This window comes from Lucilia sericata, unplaced genomic scaffold, assembly GCF_015586225.1.
Source record: "Lucilia sericata isolate MDLA Ls3-8-SP2 unplaced genomic scaffold, ASM1558622v1 Contig000575F_arrow, whole genome shotgun sequence".
Classification (NCBI taxonomy): domain Eukaryota; kingdom Metazoa; phylum Arthropoda; class Insecta; order Diptera; family Calliphoridae; genus Lucilia; species Lucilia sericata.
The window spans coordinates 163,698-178,491 of NW_023994583.1; the positions used below are offsets into that span (position 1 = coordinate 163,698).

The 14,794-nt window shown below is 29.8% G+C and overlaps 2 protein-coding genes across 2 annotated transcripts; one reads left to right on the plus strand and one right to left on the minus strand.

Annotated features, from left to right (window-relative positions):
• Positions 1 to 1,634: 1,634 nt before the first annotated feature.
• Positions 1,635 to 8,082, minus strand: LOC119606377 (ubiquitin carboxyl-terminal hydrolase 35). The gene is made up of 5 exons (XM_037959812.1): positions 6,421 to 8,082; positions 6,194 to 6,355; positions 5,961 to 6,139; positions 4,956 to 5,889; positions 1,635 to 3,397 (listed from the first exon to the last, which is right to left on the minus strand). Exons 1-5 carry the CDS (start codon positions 7,345 to 7,347, stop codon positions 2,846 to 2,848), a joined length of 2,754 nt encoding a protein of 917 aa, XP_037815740.1. The 5' UTR covers positions 7,348 to 8,082; the 3' UTR covers positions 1,635 to 2,845.
• Positions 8,083 to 11,693: 3,611 nt separating this feature from the next.
• LOC119606387 (transmembrane protein 18) lies at positions 11,694 to 13,302 on the plus strand. Its single transcript, XM_037959831.1, has 4 exons — positions 11,694 to 11,911; positions 11,984 to 12,101; positions 12,443 to 12,591; positions 12,665 to 13,302. Exons 1-4 carry the CDS (start codon positions 11,846 to 11,848, stop codon positions 12,782 to 12,784), a joined length of 453 nt encoding a protein of 150 aa, XP_037815759.1. The 5' UTR covers positions 11,694 to 11,845; the 3' UTR covers positions 12,785 to 13,302.
• Positions 13,303 to 14,794: the final 1,492 nt, after the last annotated feature.

The following is a 14,794-nucleotide window of genomic DNA, read 5'->3' on the forward strand; positions in this document are numbered from 1 at the left end:
TGGTTTAGGTTTGAAAAACTGTACTATGTTTTCTGACGGATACAAGTTGGAATCAGGTACTGGTGTGTATTTTTTAGAACGTGTCCCCCAAAGGTCCTACCGACTTTCTAACGTCTTTCACGTTAAGATATTCTTGAAGATCAATATATGTTTTAAAAACCCTCGGAATCAATCGCTCCCATTCTGAATTTAAATTCAAATTGAAATTTTCTCCGTTTAGGAAATTTGATATTCTGCATTTCGATTCGAAGCTCCGTCAATATAACAACAACTTACAAAAACATAAGTACGATCGTAATGCAAAATACACATAATCGCAAATCATTGAAATGAAAAGGAATTTCTTTTTCTTACAATTAAGTTTTTTATTGGAATAGCTTTTCTAGATCATTGCGTAACTGAATGCAGAAACGTAATTAAAATGCAGAATTGAATAATGTCATTAATAAGGCTGAAATCACCAGATAAGCAACACTCAAATGAACTGCATACATGTTTTTAAGATGTGCTAAGTATCAGGACACTTTAATATTCAAAGCAATGAGATCGTGATCGAAATGGCAAGACTTTATAGTTCCGAGACTTGACTTAAAGTAACTACATGGTATATTAGGAGGAACAGACAAATACTTGTTGTAAGCTAAGCATTAAAGCTACCAAAATGGGGCCGAATTATAGTGATCGAGTAAAATTTATCGTAATTTTTCTTTTTTTAATGAGGGGATTCTATAACGAAGAACAAATATAGAACTTTTTAGCAGAGTAAGGAGAGCGTTCAAATTGATTTCTCTCTAGAGAGATATTAATTCGAGCGAAATAAATTATTTACTTTATTGTGAATATCTCACGAGCGGAAAATACATTTCTCTTATTAACAAGTACAAATGAATTTATCGGGAGTTTTATAATATTGTATAATAAAGCATGTACACACACGCTCATCTTTTTTCGTTTTTTACGACCTCACACACATACACATTTTATTTCATAATTTTTTTGTTTTTTACACCGCCGTAAAACCGGTTTTGCCGCACACATTTTTTGTATGTGAGTTTTACTCAAATTCTATTAATTTTGATATCTCTCGTGAGATGAATTAAAAAAATCAAAATACATAGATATCGCTCATGAAGTGAACATAAAAAATTAAGAGTTGAAATAAAAATACTTCTCGCGAGTTTAAAAATAATTCTCGTGAAAATGAGCTGTATAACGAGCGAAATAAATAAGATAATATTCACGAGTGCAAAAATTATTTACTCTGCTTTTTAGCTCAATTTCGATATAGTAAAGTTAGCGGTAATTCCCTGGACCCCTGGTTTCTGTATGATGTCAGGGTATGTCGATGTAGATCATGATATCTCTGTGGTAGTTTAAAGAGTGAAAATCCTTTATGGTAAATAACGTTATTTTTATTGTAAAAAATGTATCTTAAGTGGGATTGTCCCGTTTGCGAATAATAGTTAATGTTGTTGTTGTAACAGTGGCCAGAGCTTTGAAAGAATGAATTCTATGTAGAATTAACTTACCTAAATTTTAAGAATGACTTGAATGCATCTTTTTTAAATTATTCACTGGGATAATGCAAATAGGCAAAATATTTATCATCATCGAAAACTTTAGATCATAATAGATCGAATTAAAACAAAATATGTATTTAACATTCAAGTCAAGTTTAAAAATCAATAGGTTCAACAGTTTTTAAATTCAACTCGATTCATGGTAAATAATATTAATCTAATAATATGACGCCTGGTATTCAACTAATAAAAGAAATATATTAAATGTTTGTTAAAATAAATATTCGGAATACATGCATGCATGCAAAAGTAATAATAGTTTTTTCTTTTGTATTTTGTGTGAATAGTAATTAATAATTATAATTTTTTATGTATAATATGTGTAATTATAATGTAAGTAATAAAAGTATTCCAATTATATTGTAATACCTGTGTAGATGTATTTTTCTTTTTTTAATTAATAATTTCAAAAATGTTTTTGAATTCTAATGATTAATTACATTTTCATTACGTTTTGTTTGTTTATAAATAAATTCCTGTTTTACACACAAAAATTTATTTTTATTCATATATTTTTGTTTTATTTTTATTTATTTTTTTTTTTAAACTAACTACTAAAAACCTAGATTTGAACAAAAAAAAAACAGTAAAAATTATATAATAGCATGTAGGAATAAAAGTTTAAAAAAGGTTTGGGGTGGGGTTTTAAGAGGGGTGTAAGTAATTTGGAAAGTTTTGGTATTTTGTAGATATTTAAATATTTTTTTTTTTTTTTTGTTTTGTTTGTATGTAAGTTGTATATAATTATGTATAATAAAATAAAATCTTCAAAACATTAAGTGCTTACGAAATTGTTCTCTTTTACATTCAATCATTCATGTTTTTATTTTAGAAGTCTTCCTAAGGCTTGACTTCAGAGTACTAAAAAATAATAAACATAATAATCCTAAAAAACACATTATTGTACAAAAGGCATTTGAAATTTGTGTTAAAAAGTATCTATGTATGTATGTTGTATGTATCTATGTATGCATGTAGTATGTATAGTGTTTTGTTTCTTTCTTTTCTTGCATTTACCAAATTCATTGATTCATGTACGTTTTCTATTTAAAGTACATTTATTTAAAGTACATTTTTCTGGTATCATTTAATGCTTTCGACTCTTTAAAACGCATTCAAAATAATTTCCGAATTGTTTCTTTGATTTTTCATATTTTTTTTTAAATTACAAAAGACGTTCGTGAAAATATTGAAGAATAAAAATTACAAGATTGCAAGGCGAATAAAATATATATAGTATGTAATTATGTAAATAGTTCTTAATTTTAATAAACAAACCTATTCATATTTATATTCATAGCATTACCACCACAACCACTGGCCGGCGGTGGTTGTTCATCGTCGTCATCTTCAAAACTATCGCGTCGTTGATCTTTTGTTTTCATTGCATTCGCATTTAGACTACTGGCATTTTTGTAACGTCTCATCTTAAGTTCTTCGCTGAAAGCATAATTATCATGTGTTACCATGTCGCGTAACTCTCGTGGCAATTCTTCCAGAGTAAGCGGTGTGGGTACATCGACTTTTATAACTTTAGTTGAAGCCGATGTTTCCGGCGTTTCATTTGATCGTGCCTCCATTTGATAGAACAATATGTATGGTGTATTTGGTGGCGTTAGATTGTGTAGTTCCTCGGTTTTGGATGGTGTCACAATGCTATCATTAAATTTATACCATTTATTACTGGCATCAGCTGCATAAGTGTAATAATGTCCTGAATCCATGCTGAATCCAGAATGAACTACGCCGGCGTATAGATCGTAATGAACAGTAGCAATTTCTTCTAGATTTTCCGACGAACAAACTTTAAGCGAAACCTGAAGTTAAGATGAATTAAGAATTTAAAATAGATTTAATTAAAAATACTTAAACTGAACTAGAACTGAACTAAAACTGAACTAGAACTAAACTAGAAGTGAACTAGTACTGAACTAGAACCGACCGAGAACTGAACTAGAACTGAACTTGAACTGAACTAGAACTGATCTAGAACTGAACTAGAACTGAAATATAACTGAACTAGAACTGAAAGAGAACTAAACTAGAAGTGAACTAAAACTGAACAAGATCTGAAATAGAATTGAAATAGAAGTGAACTAGAACTGAACTAGAACTGAACTAGAACTGAACTAGAACTGAACTAGAACTGAACTAGAACTGAACCAGAACTGAACCAGAACTAGAACTGAACTAGAACTGAACTAGAACTGAACTAGAACTGAACTAGAACTGAACTAGAACTGAGCTAGAACTGAACTAGAACTGAACTAGAACTGAACTAGAACTGAACTAGAACTGAACTAGAACTAGAACTGAACTAGAACTGAACTAGAACTGAACTAGAACTGAACTAGAACTGAACTAGAACTGAACTAGAACTGAACTAGAACTGAACTAGAACTGAACTAGAACTGAACTAGAACTGAACTAGAACTGAACTAGAACTGAACTAGAACTGAACTAGAACTGAACTAGAACTGAACTAGAACTGAACTAGAACTGAACTAGAACTGAACTAGAACTGAACTAGAACTGAACTAGAACTGAACTAGAACTGAACTAGAACTGAACTAGAACTGACTAGAACTGAACTAGAACTGAACTAGAACTGAACTAGAACTGAACTAGAACTGAACTAGAACTGAACTAGAACTGAACTAGAACTGAACTAGAACTGAACTAGAACTGAACTAGAACTGAACTAGAACTGAACTAGAACTGAACTAGAACTGAACTAGAACTGAACTAGAACTGAACTAGAACTGAACTAGAACTGAACTAGAACTGAACTAGAACTGAACTAGAACTGAACTAGAACTGAACTTGAACTAAACTAGAACTGAACTGGAACTTAACTAGAACTGAACTAGAACTAGAACTAGAACTGAACAGAACTAGAACTGAACTAGAACTGAACTAGAACTGAACTAGAACTGAACTAGAACTGAACTAGAACTGAACTAGAACTGAACTAGAACTGAACTAGAACTGAACTAGAACTGAACTAGAACTGAACTAGAACTGAACTAGAACTGAACTAGAACTGAACTAGAACTGAACTAGAACTGAACTAGAACTGAACTAGAACTGAACTAGAACTGAACTAGAACTGAACTAGAACTGAACTAGAACTGAACTAGAACTGAACTAGAACTGAACTAGAACTAGAACTGAACTAGAACTGAACTAGAACTGAACTAGAACTGAACTTGAACTAAACTAGAACTGAACTGGAACTGAACTAGAACTCAACTAGAACAGAACAGAAGTTAATTAGAACAAGAACTAAAATAGAACTAAACAAGTTTATAGTAATTTGGAATGACATATATAAAAAACAGTTCAAATAAAAATAAAACATCAACGAACGCGTACCTTTTCATCATGGAACACTTTGTGCATCAATTTGGCACGCATATGATATTTCTGATCATATTTGAAATGTTTCAAAGTTAATATTAGATTCTTTGGCGCACTAATTACATTAATGTAACGTTCGGCATCCGATAGTTTTTTGCAACGTTCGCAAAAATATTGATTATCACCATAGAGTTTTTCCGATGAACAATAATATTCGATGAGATCCTGTACCGAATAATTGGAAGCACAATCATTCTTGACATCGGGAAAAGAAAGTTGTAAATCACGAAAACTATCAATGTTGCAGCTTTTCCAGCCGCAACTTAAGCATTTATAGGTGGTGGCCAATTTGCCAGTAAATGTCTTTTCGATTGTCGAATAATTTTGTGTATTTGTTGAAATCGATGTAGTGGCTGTAGCTGTTGAAAGCGTTTTAGAGGAAAGTGTTGTTGGGGATGATGATGACGACGAGGAAGAAGATTTATTGATGGTATGTAAATTTGTGCTTTTAATAGAATCGGCGGCATCTGGTGTGTTAGATATGTTTGGGTTAGTTGTTGTATTTTCAACATCACCTTGAAACTCATCATCGTCAACATCTTCTTCATCTTTATACAGAGCAGAAGCACCTGTCTCTTGCGCATTTTCCATTTTGTTTATAATCTTACTCGATGCCTCCTTAATACCACCATCCACACAATGCTCCAAAGTTTTTGTAGTTTTCTTGCGAAAAGCCACTTCCTGTTCGTGTAGGGTTTCTAAGAGATAACCCAGGAATTCTGAACTGTCCTGCTGTAGACCTGGCGAAAAACCAGGGGGTCTGGTAGCATTTAGCACTTTGGAGGGTGTCAATTCTTGACGTGTGGAATACAACATAAACGCAATCTGTTGTTGCATTTTTATTAACAGAGGGGATTTACTTTCGGATAATAGAATCTCACGAGAAAACCTTTAAACAAGAAAGTAGTAAAAATTAATTTTGTTAGACGTTCTCTAGAGTATGCAATTTTTGAGACCTACTCTTTAGTCATGGCCAAAGCCTGCAAAACACTATTCATATAACAGGTATTACCCAAATTAACCAAACCCACTTTGGCATTTGGATTTTGAGTAGAATCGATTGTGGAATCAAATGATTTTGAACCATAGACATAGTTCATGTAGTTATTCGATGGCTGAAAACCTTTTAAAGCCAATTCCTTAAAAAAACAATCGATTAAATAAAGTAAAAACAGCTAACAAGAAATACTTACTATTGGCTCATAAAGATCATCGTAACGATAAAATCGTGACATTAATTGACTGGTTCGATCGACCAATTGTTGTAGGATTTTTTTGGTACTATCGGCATATTCTTCACTACTATTCGATTGTTGTTTGAGCATATTTATAACAATGGGAAAACGTGGCAAAATCTGTAAAACAATTTAATTTTACATTTTTGAACAAACTGATTACTTACGATGAAAAATCTACATACCTTATGAAAAACTTCAGGACTTTGATCGACTGATGACAACATAAGAAACACAATGGGTGCTACTTTAGGTCTTAAAACCGGTACTATCAGCGAGGCAAACAATTGTTCTATATTTTCCAATGCGATTTGTTCGACCAAAGCACTTTTGTTGCGTTTCTGCAGACCGTTTAATATAACCATAATCCAAACATGCAAATTCTGGCAGAAATTGCACATACGCAACCATTCACACAATAGACACACAGTCTTGCGTATATTCTGATCGGGTACTTCATGTTCCAGCAATGATTGCACAGCTTCTACAACCATTTCCGAGTTGAAGAGTTGAAAAATAACGGCCAGAGCACATGAAGGAGTTTCACCATCTGCCATGGTAATAAGCTGGCATACTACTGGTAAATAGGAGTAAAAGTATACACTTTTCTCAGTACTTTTAGCAAAGAATGCTCCTACTTTGGCCATGTCCTCCTTGAAACGCTTTAAATCTTCGGGCGATTGACGTGGAAATTGAACACGTGCCAACTTAACAATGAGATGCTGATAGATTTTAAGCATTTCCTTGCTTAAATCTACCTGTTGTTGTTTCATCTCAACCAAATCGATCCATTGCAAGATGTAAGAAATGTCATTGTTTTGGGCTGAAACATTTGCTGCCCCGGATCCAATATTAGAGGCAGAAGACATTACTTTGGCTTTAGACGAAGCTCCTGTCGAACCACTACACCCGGGCAAATCTGCATTACCGCTGGGTCCTAAACCAACACCAGACGCCAAGGCGCCCGCACCCACTTCACCATTGGGGCCGTTTGGATTCATTTTCTTTGATTTTGTAATGGTTCCGGTCGATTTTACTCCATTGCCGCCATTTACTTGATTAGCATCTGCTGAAGAACCGTTCCCCTCGGTATTGTTCTGTTTAACAGCCATATCCGATTACCCTTTACCAAACTCGTCCGTTTAAAAAGACGAGTATTCGAAAGTAGCGTTTTGGGTCTTCAGACGATTTGGTCTCACTTTTTTATCCGCTTTTACTTCCTGCACCCGTTAATAAATAATCCACAAAATATATTAAAAAATTGTTGTCTGCGTTTACCGTCAACGCTAACGACGACGAGGTCGTCAAGTGTCCTTGATTTTCGTGTGTTTTTGTTGCAAAAATCTTACGTTTGTTGCACTCTTTGACTTTTAATAAGAACAATGATCTTGTGTTTCTGTTCTTCCTCTTTTTTAACAACTTTTTTAAAAAATTAATAGAAATTTTGTGGCAAATCTCTCTTATTCTGCTTGATTTTACAAAAATTATATGTGTATATATTTTTTACGCCTTTCGTTTTTTCTTCGAATCTTTTTTTTTTTTTTTTGCTACTGGCTGCTGTCTGTGCTTTATTTTTTCTATGTGTCTTTTCTCACTTTTCACTTTAATGTCGAAATTGTTTGATTTGAAGTTAATTTTCAATATATTTCTCAAATTTTATTGTTTTTCTAGTTTATTTAAATATTTGTTCTTTAAACTATGCAATTTTTTCTCGTTTTTGGTGAAAATTTTTTGTATTGTAAAATGTCTTTTACAAAAAATGTGAAGAAGAACAATAGGAATGACGAAATAATTGACAGTTGTTTTTCTTTTTTGTTTTTGTTGCAAAAGAGAATGAGAAAAGACGTGTTGCCACATTTATGTTATCAAAATGTAAAACATAAGGCCCTTTCGTTGATAATTTCACCCAGCGGTAAAAATACACATTATGTACTCGCTTATCTATGTGATATTTCGTGGCAGTCAGTGGTGATGCTTTCACTTATTCTTCCACTTAGATTTAACATAAAAGTGTCCTAGGCTGCCTCATCGATGTGCTCTCGCTTAGAATGTAAGCCACAATATCATTAAGACAAATTAAAATTTCACTTACATAATGTGTGGAGTTCTAAGCGAAGTTAATGAGAATCCTATAAATGCTTGCAAATAAGAATGTAATGTATGTAGATTACAATCCTATTTGCTTTTGTAAGTTAAAGTACCACGTCTTCCGATTTTGTTATAGAAAAAATATATATTTTTTATATTTATTTTAAAATTATGCAAGTTTATTTAAAAATGATCATCAAATAATAAACATGTATTATGGTTAATTCAATAAAAATATAATTAAACAATTTTAACGAAGATAAATGAAATTAATCTTAATTTTCTTTTGAAACTTTCGGTCATCTTCCTTTAGAGATACCGTAAATAATCAAGAGGAAATTGTCAGTATTAAAATTAGAGTATATGAAGTAAATTTACCCCAATTTTTAAGTCCGTTTCTGCCATTTAGATCACCACAATTATTTTAAATTTTTACAATAAAATAACTTTTTTAACAAAACACAATGTCACTTGCAAAAGATCAACTTTAAACTGAAACAAAAATATTCTTCTTTTCATGTATGTAGTATACAAAAGAAAAATAAAACTGTACTTTTGTTAAGTTTTTTTTTAAGAAATAAAAACAAAAAACAACATGAAAAAGGCAGCTAACTCTCTGCTTAAATCGTAATCTATGTTATAATTAAAGTGCATGATATGTTGGATTACGCATATATTGCACTCTAAGTACTTAGATTGCTCGCTTAGAACGTCATACTGATGTCATCGAATATTATCTAAGTACTTTGTTTCATTTACCGCTGGGCAGTTTTCTTATACTACGTTCACACCTTCAGGTTTTTAGAAAACACTTTAAATTCGTCTTTTCATACAATTTTTAATTAGGATGCACTAAGTAAGGTGAAATAGTCAAGGCAGCTAATTTTTATTAGTTTATTTAAAAAGTGCTTGGGTTATGTCAAAAATAATTTATTTTTATTTTAACATAACAATTAAATTTGCGTTTTCAAACGAAAAATTTTAAAACAAAAATTATGGATGAAAATGTTGATAAAAGGGTTCCAAATGAAGAAATTCAGATGAAGCAGCAATAAGACGTTGTCCTGCTGCGAATACAATTTAAATGTAACGACGTTTTTATAGGTAATATTATGAAATATGCAAAAAATGTTCTTTCCAATATTAATTATTTTTCAATTTTAGAAATATCATTTTGACAAAACCTATACTCTAAACAACAACAAAAATATTGTGTTTGTTACCCAAACGCTCTCACCTTACTTATTACATAATGGTTTTTAATGTTCAAAAACATTTCAATTCTAGGTATTTAACTATTGACCAGAGACAGTAATTGTTATTATTTTTATTTAAAAAAATTAAAATTACAAATTTTATTTGGTTTGTATTTTATTTCTCAGAAAATACAAATTGCTTTTGATTTGAATTTTTTATATTTTTCGTAAAAATTACTGAGAAATTTTTCAAATAAAGATCAATAATAAAAAACAAAAATAATTTTTAAACCATAAGGCACAAATAAAAATCAGGCAATGATTTTTATTTTTTGAAATTAATTATAAAACTCATTATGCGATATTTACCTTTAAAACACATTAAAAATGATCGGGTTTAAAGAGAGATTAATAGAAAATTGGTAAAATTTCTTTACCACTGATATCATCGACCAAATTTGCAGAAATTGTGCAGAAATTAGATTCGAAAATTGGAAAATTAATATTTTTTAGGTGATTTTTATTCTTTGCTTTGAAAAATAAAAATCATTGATTGATTTCTATTTTTTGTTTGAATAAATAAAAGTTACTGAATGAGTATTATTAAAAACAACATAAATAATTTTTTAATGAAACAAATAGAATAAAAATCAAAAATAATTTTTATTTTCAATTTTTATTATAAAAATCAAGAAAAGAAAGTTTATTGAAGAAATCGATAAAAAAGGTCTGGGAAATATTTTGGTACATTCAAAACATTTCTAGGACGATTCTTTCATAATGATTTTTTTAACCAAAAATTTCATAGATAATAATTATTTTCTGTCTCTGCTATTAACATTTATTATAAAGTATTTAGATCAGGAATAATTTTGTTCGTACTTTGGTTAAAGGAAACAACTACACCATTTCAAGTTTAATTTGAGAAAATCCAAAGTTATATTGTGAAACACCAAAATTAATTTTAGAAATCCAATTTAATATTGAGACATACCAAATTAAATTTAGGAATCAAAATTGATATGAAGAAAAAACAAATTGAAATTTGAATTTTCAACTTAATATTGAGAAAAAACCAATTGATATTGAGAAGTCGAAATTAATATTAAGATAATACGAATTGAAATTGACAAAATACAAAATTATATTAAGAAAACCTAATTTTGTATTGAAATTTATATTATTTTAAATCCATATTCTATTTAAACATTTTATAAGAAAAATATTTTCATACAAATTTTAAATTTCTCATTTTCATTTATTAATTTCTCAATTTCAATTTGTAATTTCTTAATATAATGTTGGGATTTCAATTGTTTTTTCTCGATATGAATTTGCATTTCTTAATTTAATTTTATTATTTCTCAATATTAGTTTGGATTTCTCAATTTCAAATGGGGTTTTCTCAATATTAATTTATATTTCTGAACTTTAATTTGAATTTTCTAAATTTTAAATTGAAATTCTCAATATGAGTTTGTATTTTCTCAATTTAAACTTGAAATGGTGTAGAACAAAAATTTATGTCAAAAAGAAAAATATTAATATTATTTAATAAATAATTTAATTTATTATTAATTATTTGAAATGTGCATATTGTTTGGAATAGAAATCCAATTTAATATTGAGAAATATATTTTTAAAATATTGAAAAAACCAAACTGAAATTCAAAATTCCATATGTGTATATTGAGAAAAAGTATATAGAAATCGCAAATAATATTGAGAAACATTCAATATTAATTTTATATTTAAAAACGTTTTTCAATACATTTTACTTCTCAATTCGAGGTGTTTAATTATAAAACTCATAATCATAGGAAAACACAAAATGATCTAAAAGATCAGGAATATTTTTTTTTCATACTTTTGTTTAAAGAACACAGCTAGAACAAAAAGAAATGTCAAGATAAAATTGAAATAACATAAGATATTCAGTTTTTGTTTAAAAGAGTTTAAAATGTTTTAAATTAATAAATAATTAAGAAGAGTTTAAAAAACATGACTGTGTGAACTTAAAATCCAAGCCTTTGTAGTCTCGAAAATCAAACCTCAAAATTACGACTTTTATCAGCTATTATCAACCCTCAGGATTTATAAAAATCTGGCAACTTATAATTTATATTTCCTTATTTCTATTATTTTTCTTTGTTTTTTTTTTATCTACTATTTATGTTTATTTTGTTTTATTCTTATAATTCAGTGTATGCGTGTGTTTTTTGTTTTCTTTTTGCTCATTCACAAAAAACGCAAGCAAATTAAAACATTACCATTTCGGAACAAAAATTTATTGTTTTATTTTGAATTTAATTTATAATTAAAAAACATGACAATCGATCCAAATATGATAGAAGTTAATGAAATCACAGATTATTGGTCATTTTTAATGAGTGTAAGTAAAAATAAAATGGAAACGTATTGAAAAATAAATGTTGGAAATCAATAACATATTATTTATTTACAGATTGATTGGCGAGATCCTTGGTTAATCGGTTTGATTATATTACACATTTTGACAACAACCACAACCTTGATGACACGAAATAATACCAACTTTCAAATATTTTTATTCCTTATATTGCGTAAGTTGTAAAAATGTCCATACATATATTTTGATGAAGAATTTTCATAGTTTACAAGATAGCTATGTACATACATATGAGAAATATCAAGACTTAATATCAAGAAACTTACCAACCGGGAATAGGTATTGAGTCGTATTTCTGGAAATATGTAGTAATGAGTCTGGTATCGGACAGATTTTTTTATGTACAGTGCAGGAATTTTGATTATTATATGCAACTAAGGGAATATAAAAAATAAATAAGTGTTCCAATTTAAGAGATTATACTATATATAATATCTACTTGATGATTTGTGGCTACATATTATATCTAATATTTTACTTATTGTTCTATTCCAGTATCTGCAGTTTACTTTTCGGAGTCGATAAATGAATATGCAGCCTTAAATTGGCGTTCCTTTTCAAAACAACAATACTTCGATAGTAATGGACTGTTTATATCTACAGTTTTCTCTATACCCATCTTGCTCAATTGTATGCTATTGATTGTAAGTTTGTTTGTTTTAAAATGTTACTATTTATTTAAACTTTAATGAACTTGTCTGTTCTTTATCTTTCTAGGGTGCCTGGTTGTATAATTCCACAAAAATGATGGCTACACTAAAGACTGCACAATTAAAAGATAAAGTTAGAAGGGAACGTTTAAAGCAAAAGGCCGAGGCGCATCTTAAAGAACAATAAGAAAAATATATCAAATATAATTACAATTCCTATTATATGTACTTTCCTTTTAAATTGTTCTCTATAAATGTACACATTTTTTGCAGTGTATACTTAATTTGTAATTTAATGTTTATAAATAATCCAAGATTTTTTCTTGTTTATTAAAGTTATAAAAATATGCCTTTTTATATATGTATATAGTATACCCTCATACATTGTTTATGTGAAAGATTTTCATAGCATTAACATTTTCTTAAATATATATATTTTCTCTGTTTCTATACAGGAAACAAATTCGCTTTAAAATTAATAATATTATACATCACTAATTTTAAATATTTTCATTTTTTACGGGGTTAAAAATGTGATTTATAAAGACAATTTTTTGTTTTTTAATGAGCGCCGAATTTACTTTAAAATTATTTTTTATAAAATGCCATACAAAATCATTTGTTTATTATATACTTGTTTAAATAATTAAAAAAATAAATACAATATAAGTATATATCAAAAGAAAAGAAATATAGATAAATATAAAATCACTAATAATATGAATTTTTTTGTAATTTCTTGCCTAGATAAAAAGTTAAAATTATAATAATTTGGCCCCTATAGATGTGTCTAGGTTATTTCATATATTTTAGCCTTTTGAAGAATGAATCTGATTATACTGTTTTTGATAAAAACTAACAGAGATGCCCAGAGCAGATCCCATTTTGGCTAGCTCATCTGCCTGTCCATTTCCATAATAGTCCCAGACGTGAGTTAAGAGAAAGAAGTGCCGCTTAAAAAAAACTACGGTTCTTGGGAAGACGGTGAGATATATATATAAATAGAGGTATATAAACAGACTAACAAAGTATACTGTTTAAATTCGAGGGATCTTTCTAAAACGGCGACATTCTCATGTATTTGAAAGCCGCAATAATCCGTGTAGTCGATAAATCAGTCTGTCGCGTTTTGAGTTAAAAAGAATAAGAATAATAAGTGTTTCGCATTATAACGACTTCTTTTGTCAGCTTTGGGATTAAAAACGACCTTAACCGTCAGATGCCTCAATTAGAGCCAGGAGATCGCTCACTTCGGCTGGTGGTGTTATACACTCATGTGTCATATAGCTTGAGGTAATAATGACGTTTTTGTTTAGCGGTAACTTGACCTTTGCGACTGTTAGGTTCTCTGAGCTTTGAGAAAAATGTTAATAAATTTTTTAGCATAAACTTGGCCTACCATTGTTTTTATATTATATGTGGATGCTGGGAACCCTTTGACTTCCGAGACCGTGACCCAGGGTCGATGAACCAGAACAATATCTTGGTCTTCCTTAGGATCACCGCGTTATTCTTGAGCAGATAAAACTTGGCATTGTACCTATAGGTATAAGATAACTTTGGTTAGCATTACAAGTTGGGGAATGGTATAATGGGATTAAACAGGCATTGGGAATGTAGAGGATTTGTTGTATCGGAATTTTTTTAATATTCCCGTCATTTATGGACCGATTTTAAATAGCGATCTTCTCGAATGTCTGTCTAATAGTATTATTGTGGATTCGGCTCTCTAATATACATATGTATTTTAGTAATCATTAGGTGATCAAAAGATGTTGATCTCTCCTGATTTGCCTACGATACAAGCACTCCGTGCATATTACGTTTGCTAAAGCCATAACATCTATGATCTTCGTCTCTAATAAACTTTAAATATTATTTCTTTTATATTTATATAATAACCTTGGGAAACTTCTGTTGGTGCTGAATAAATATTTTTTTTTTTCGGGTTTTAATTAGGATGGCGGTACATTAAGCACTCATATTGCCAGGTTATCACACGTTTGTCCAGAGAAAACCCCACCAACCGACCTATACCTTCATATAGGAAGTTGGAGCATCCGGACTTAATTTCATCAAAAGTATTAATGGTCTCCACCAGAAAAAAGTTTTAGAGTTTTAATGGTCTCCACCAGTAAATATTTGAGTTTAAATGGTCTCCACCAGGTTATATCGTGAGTATTTTATGGTCTCCACC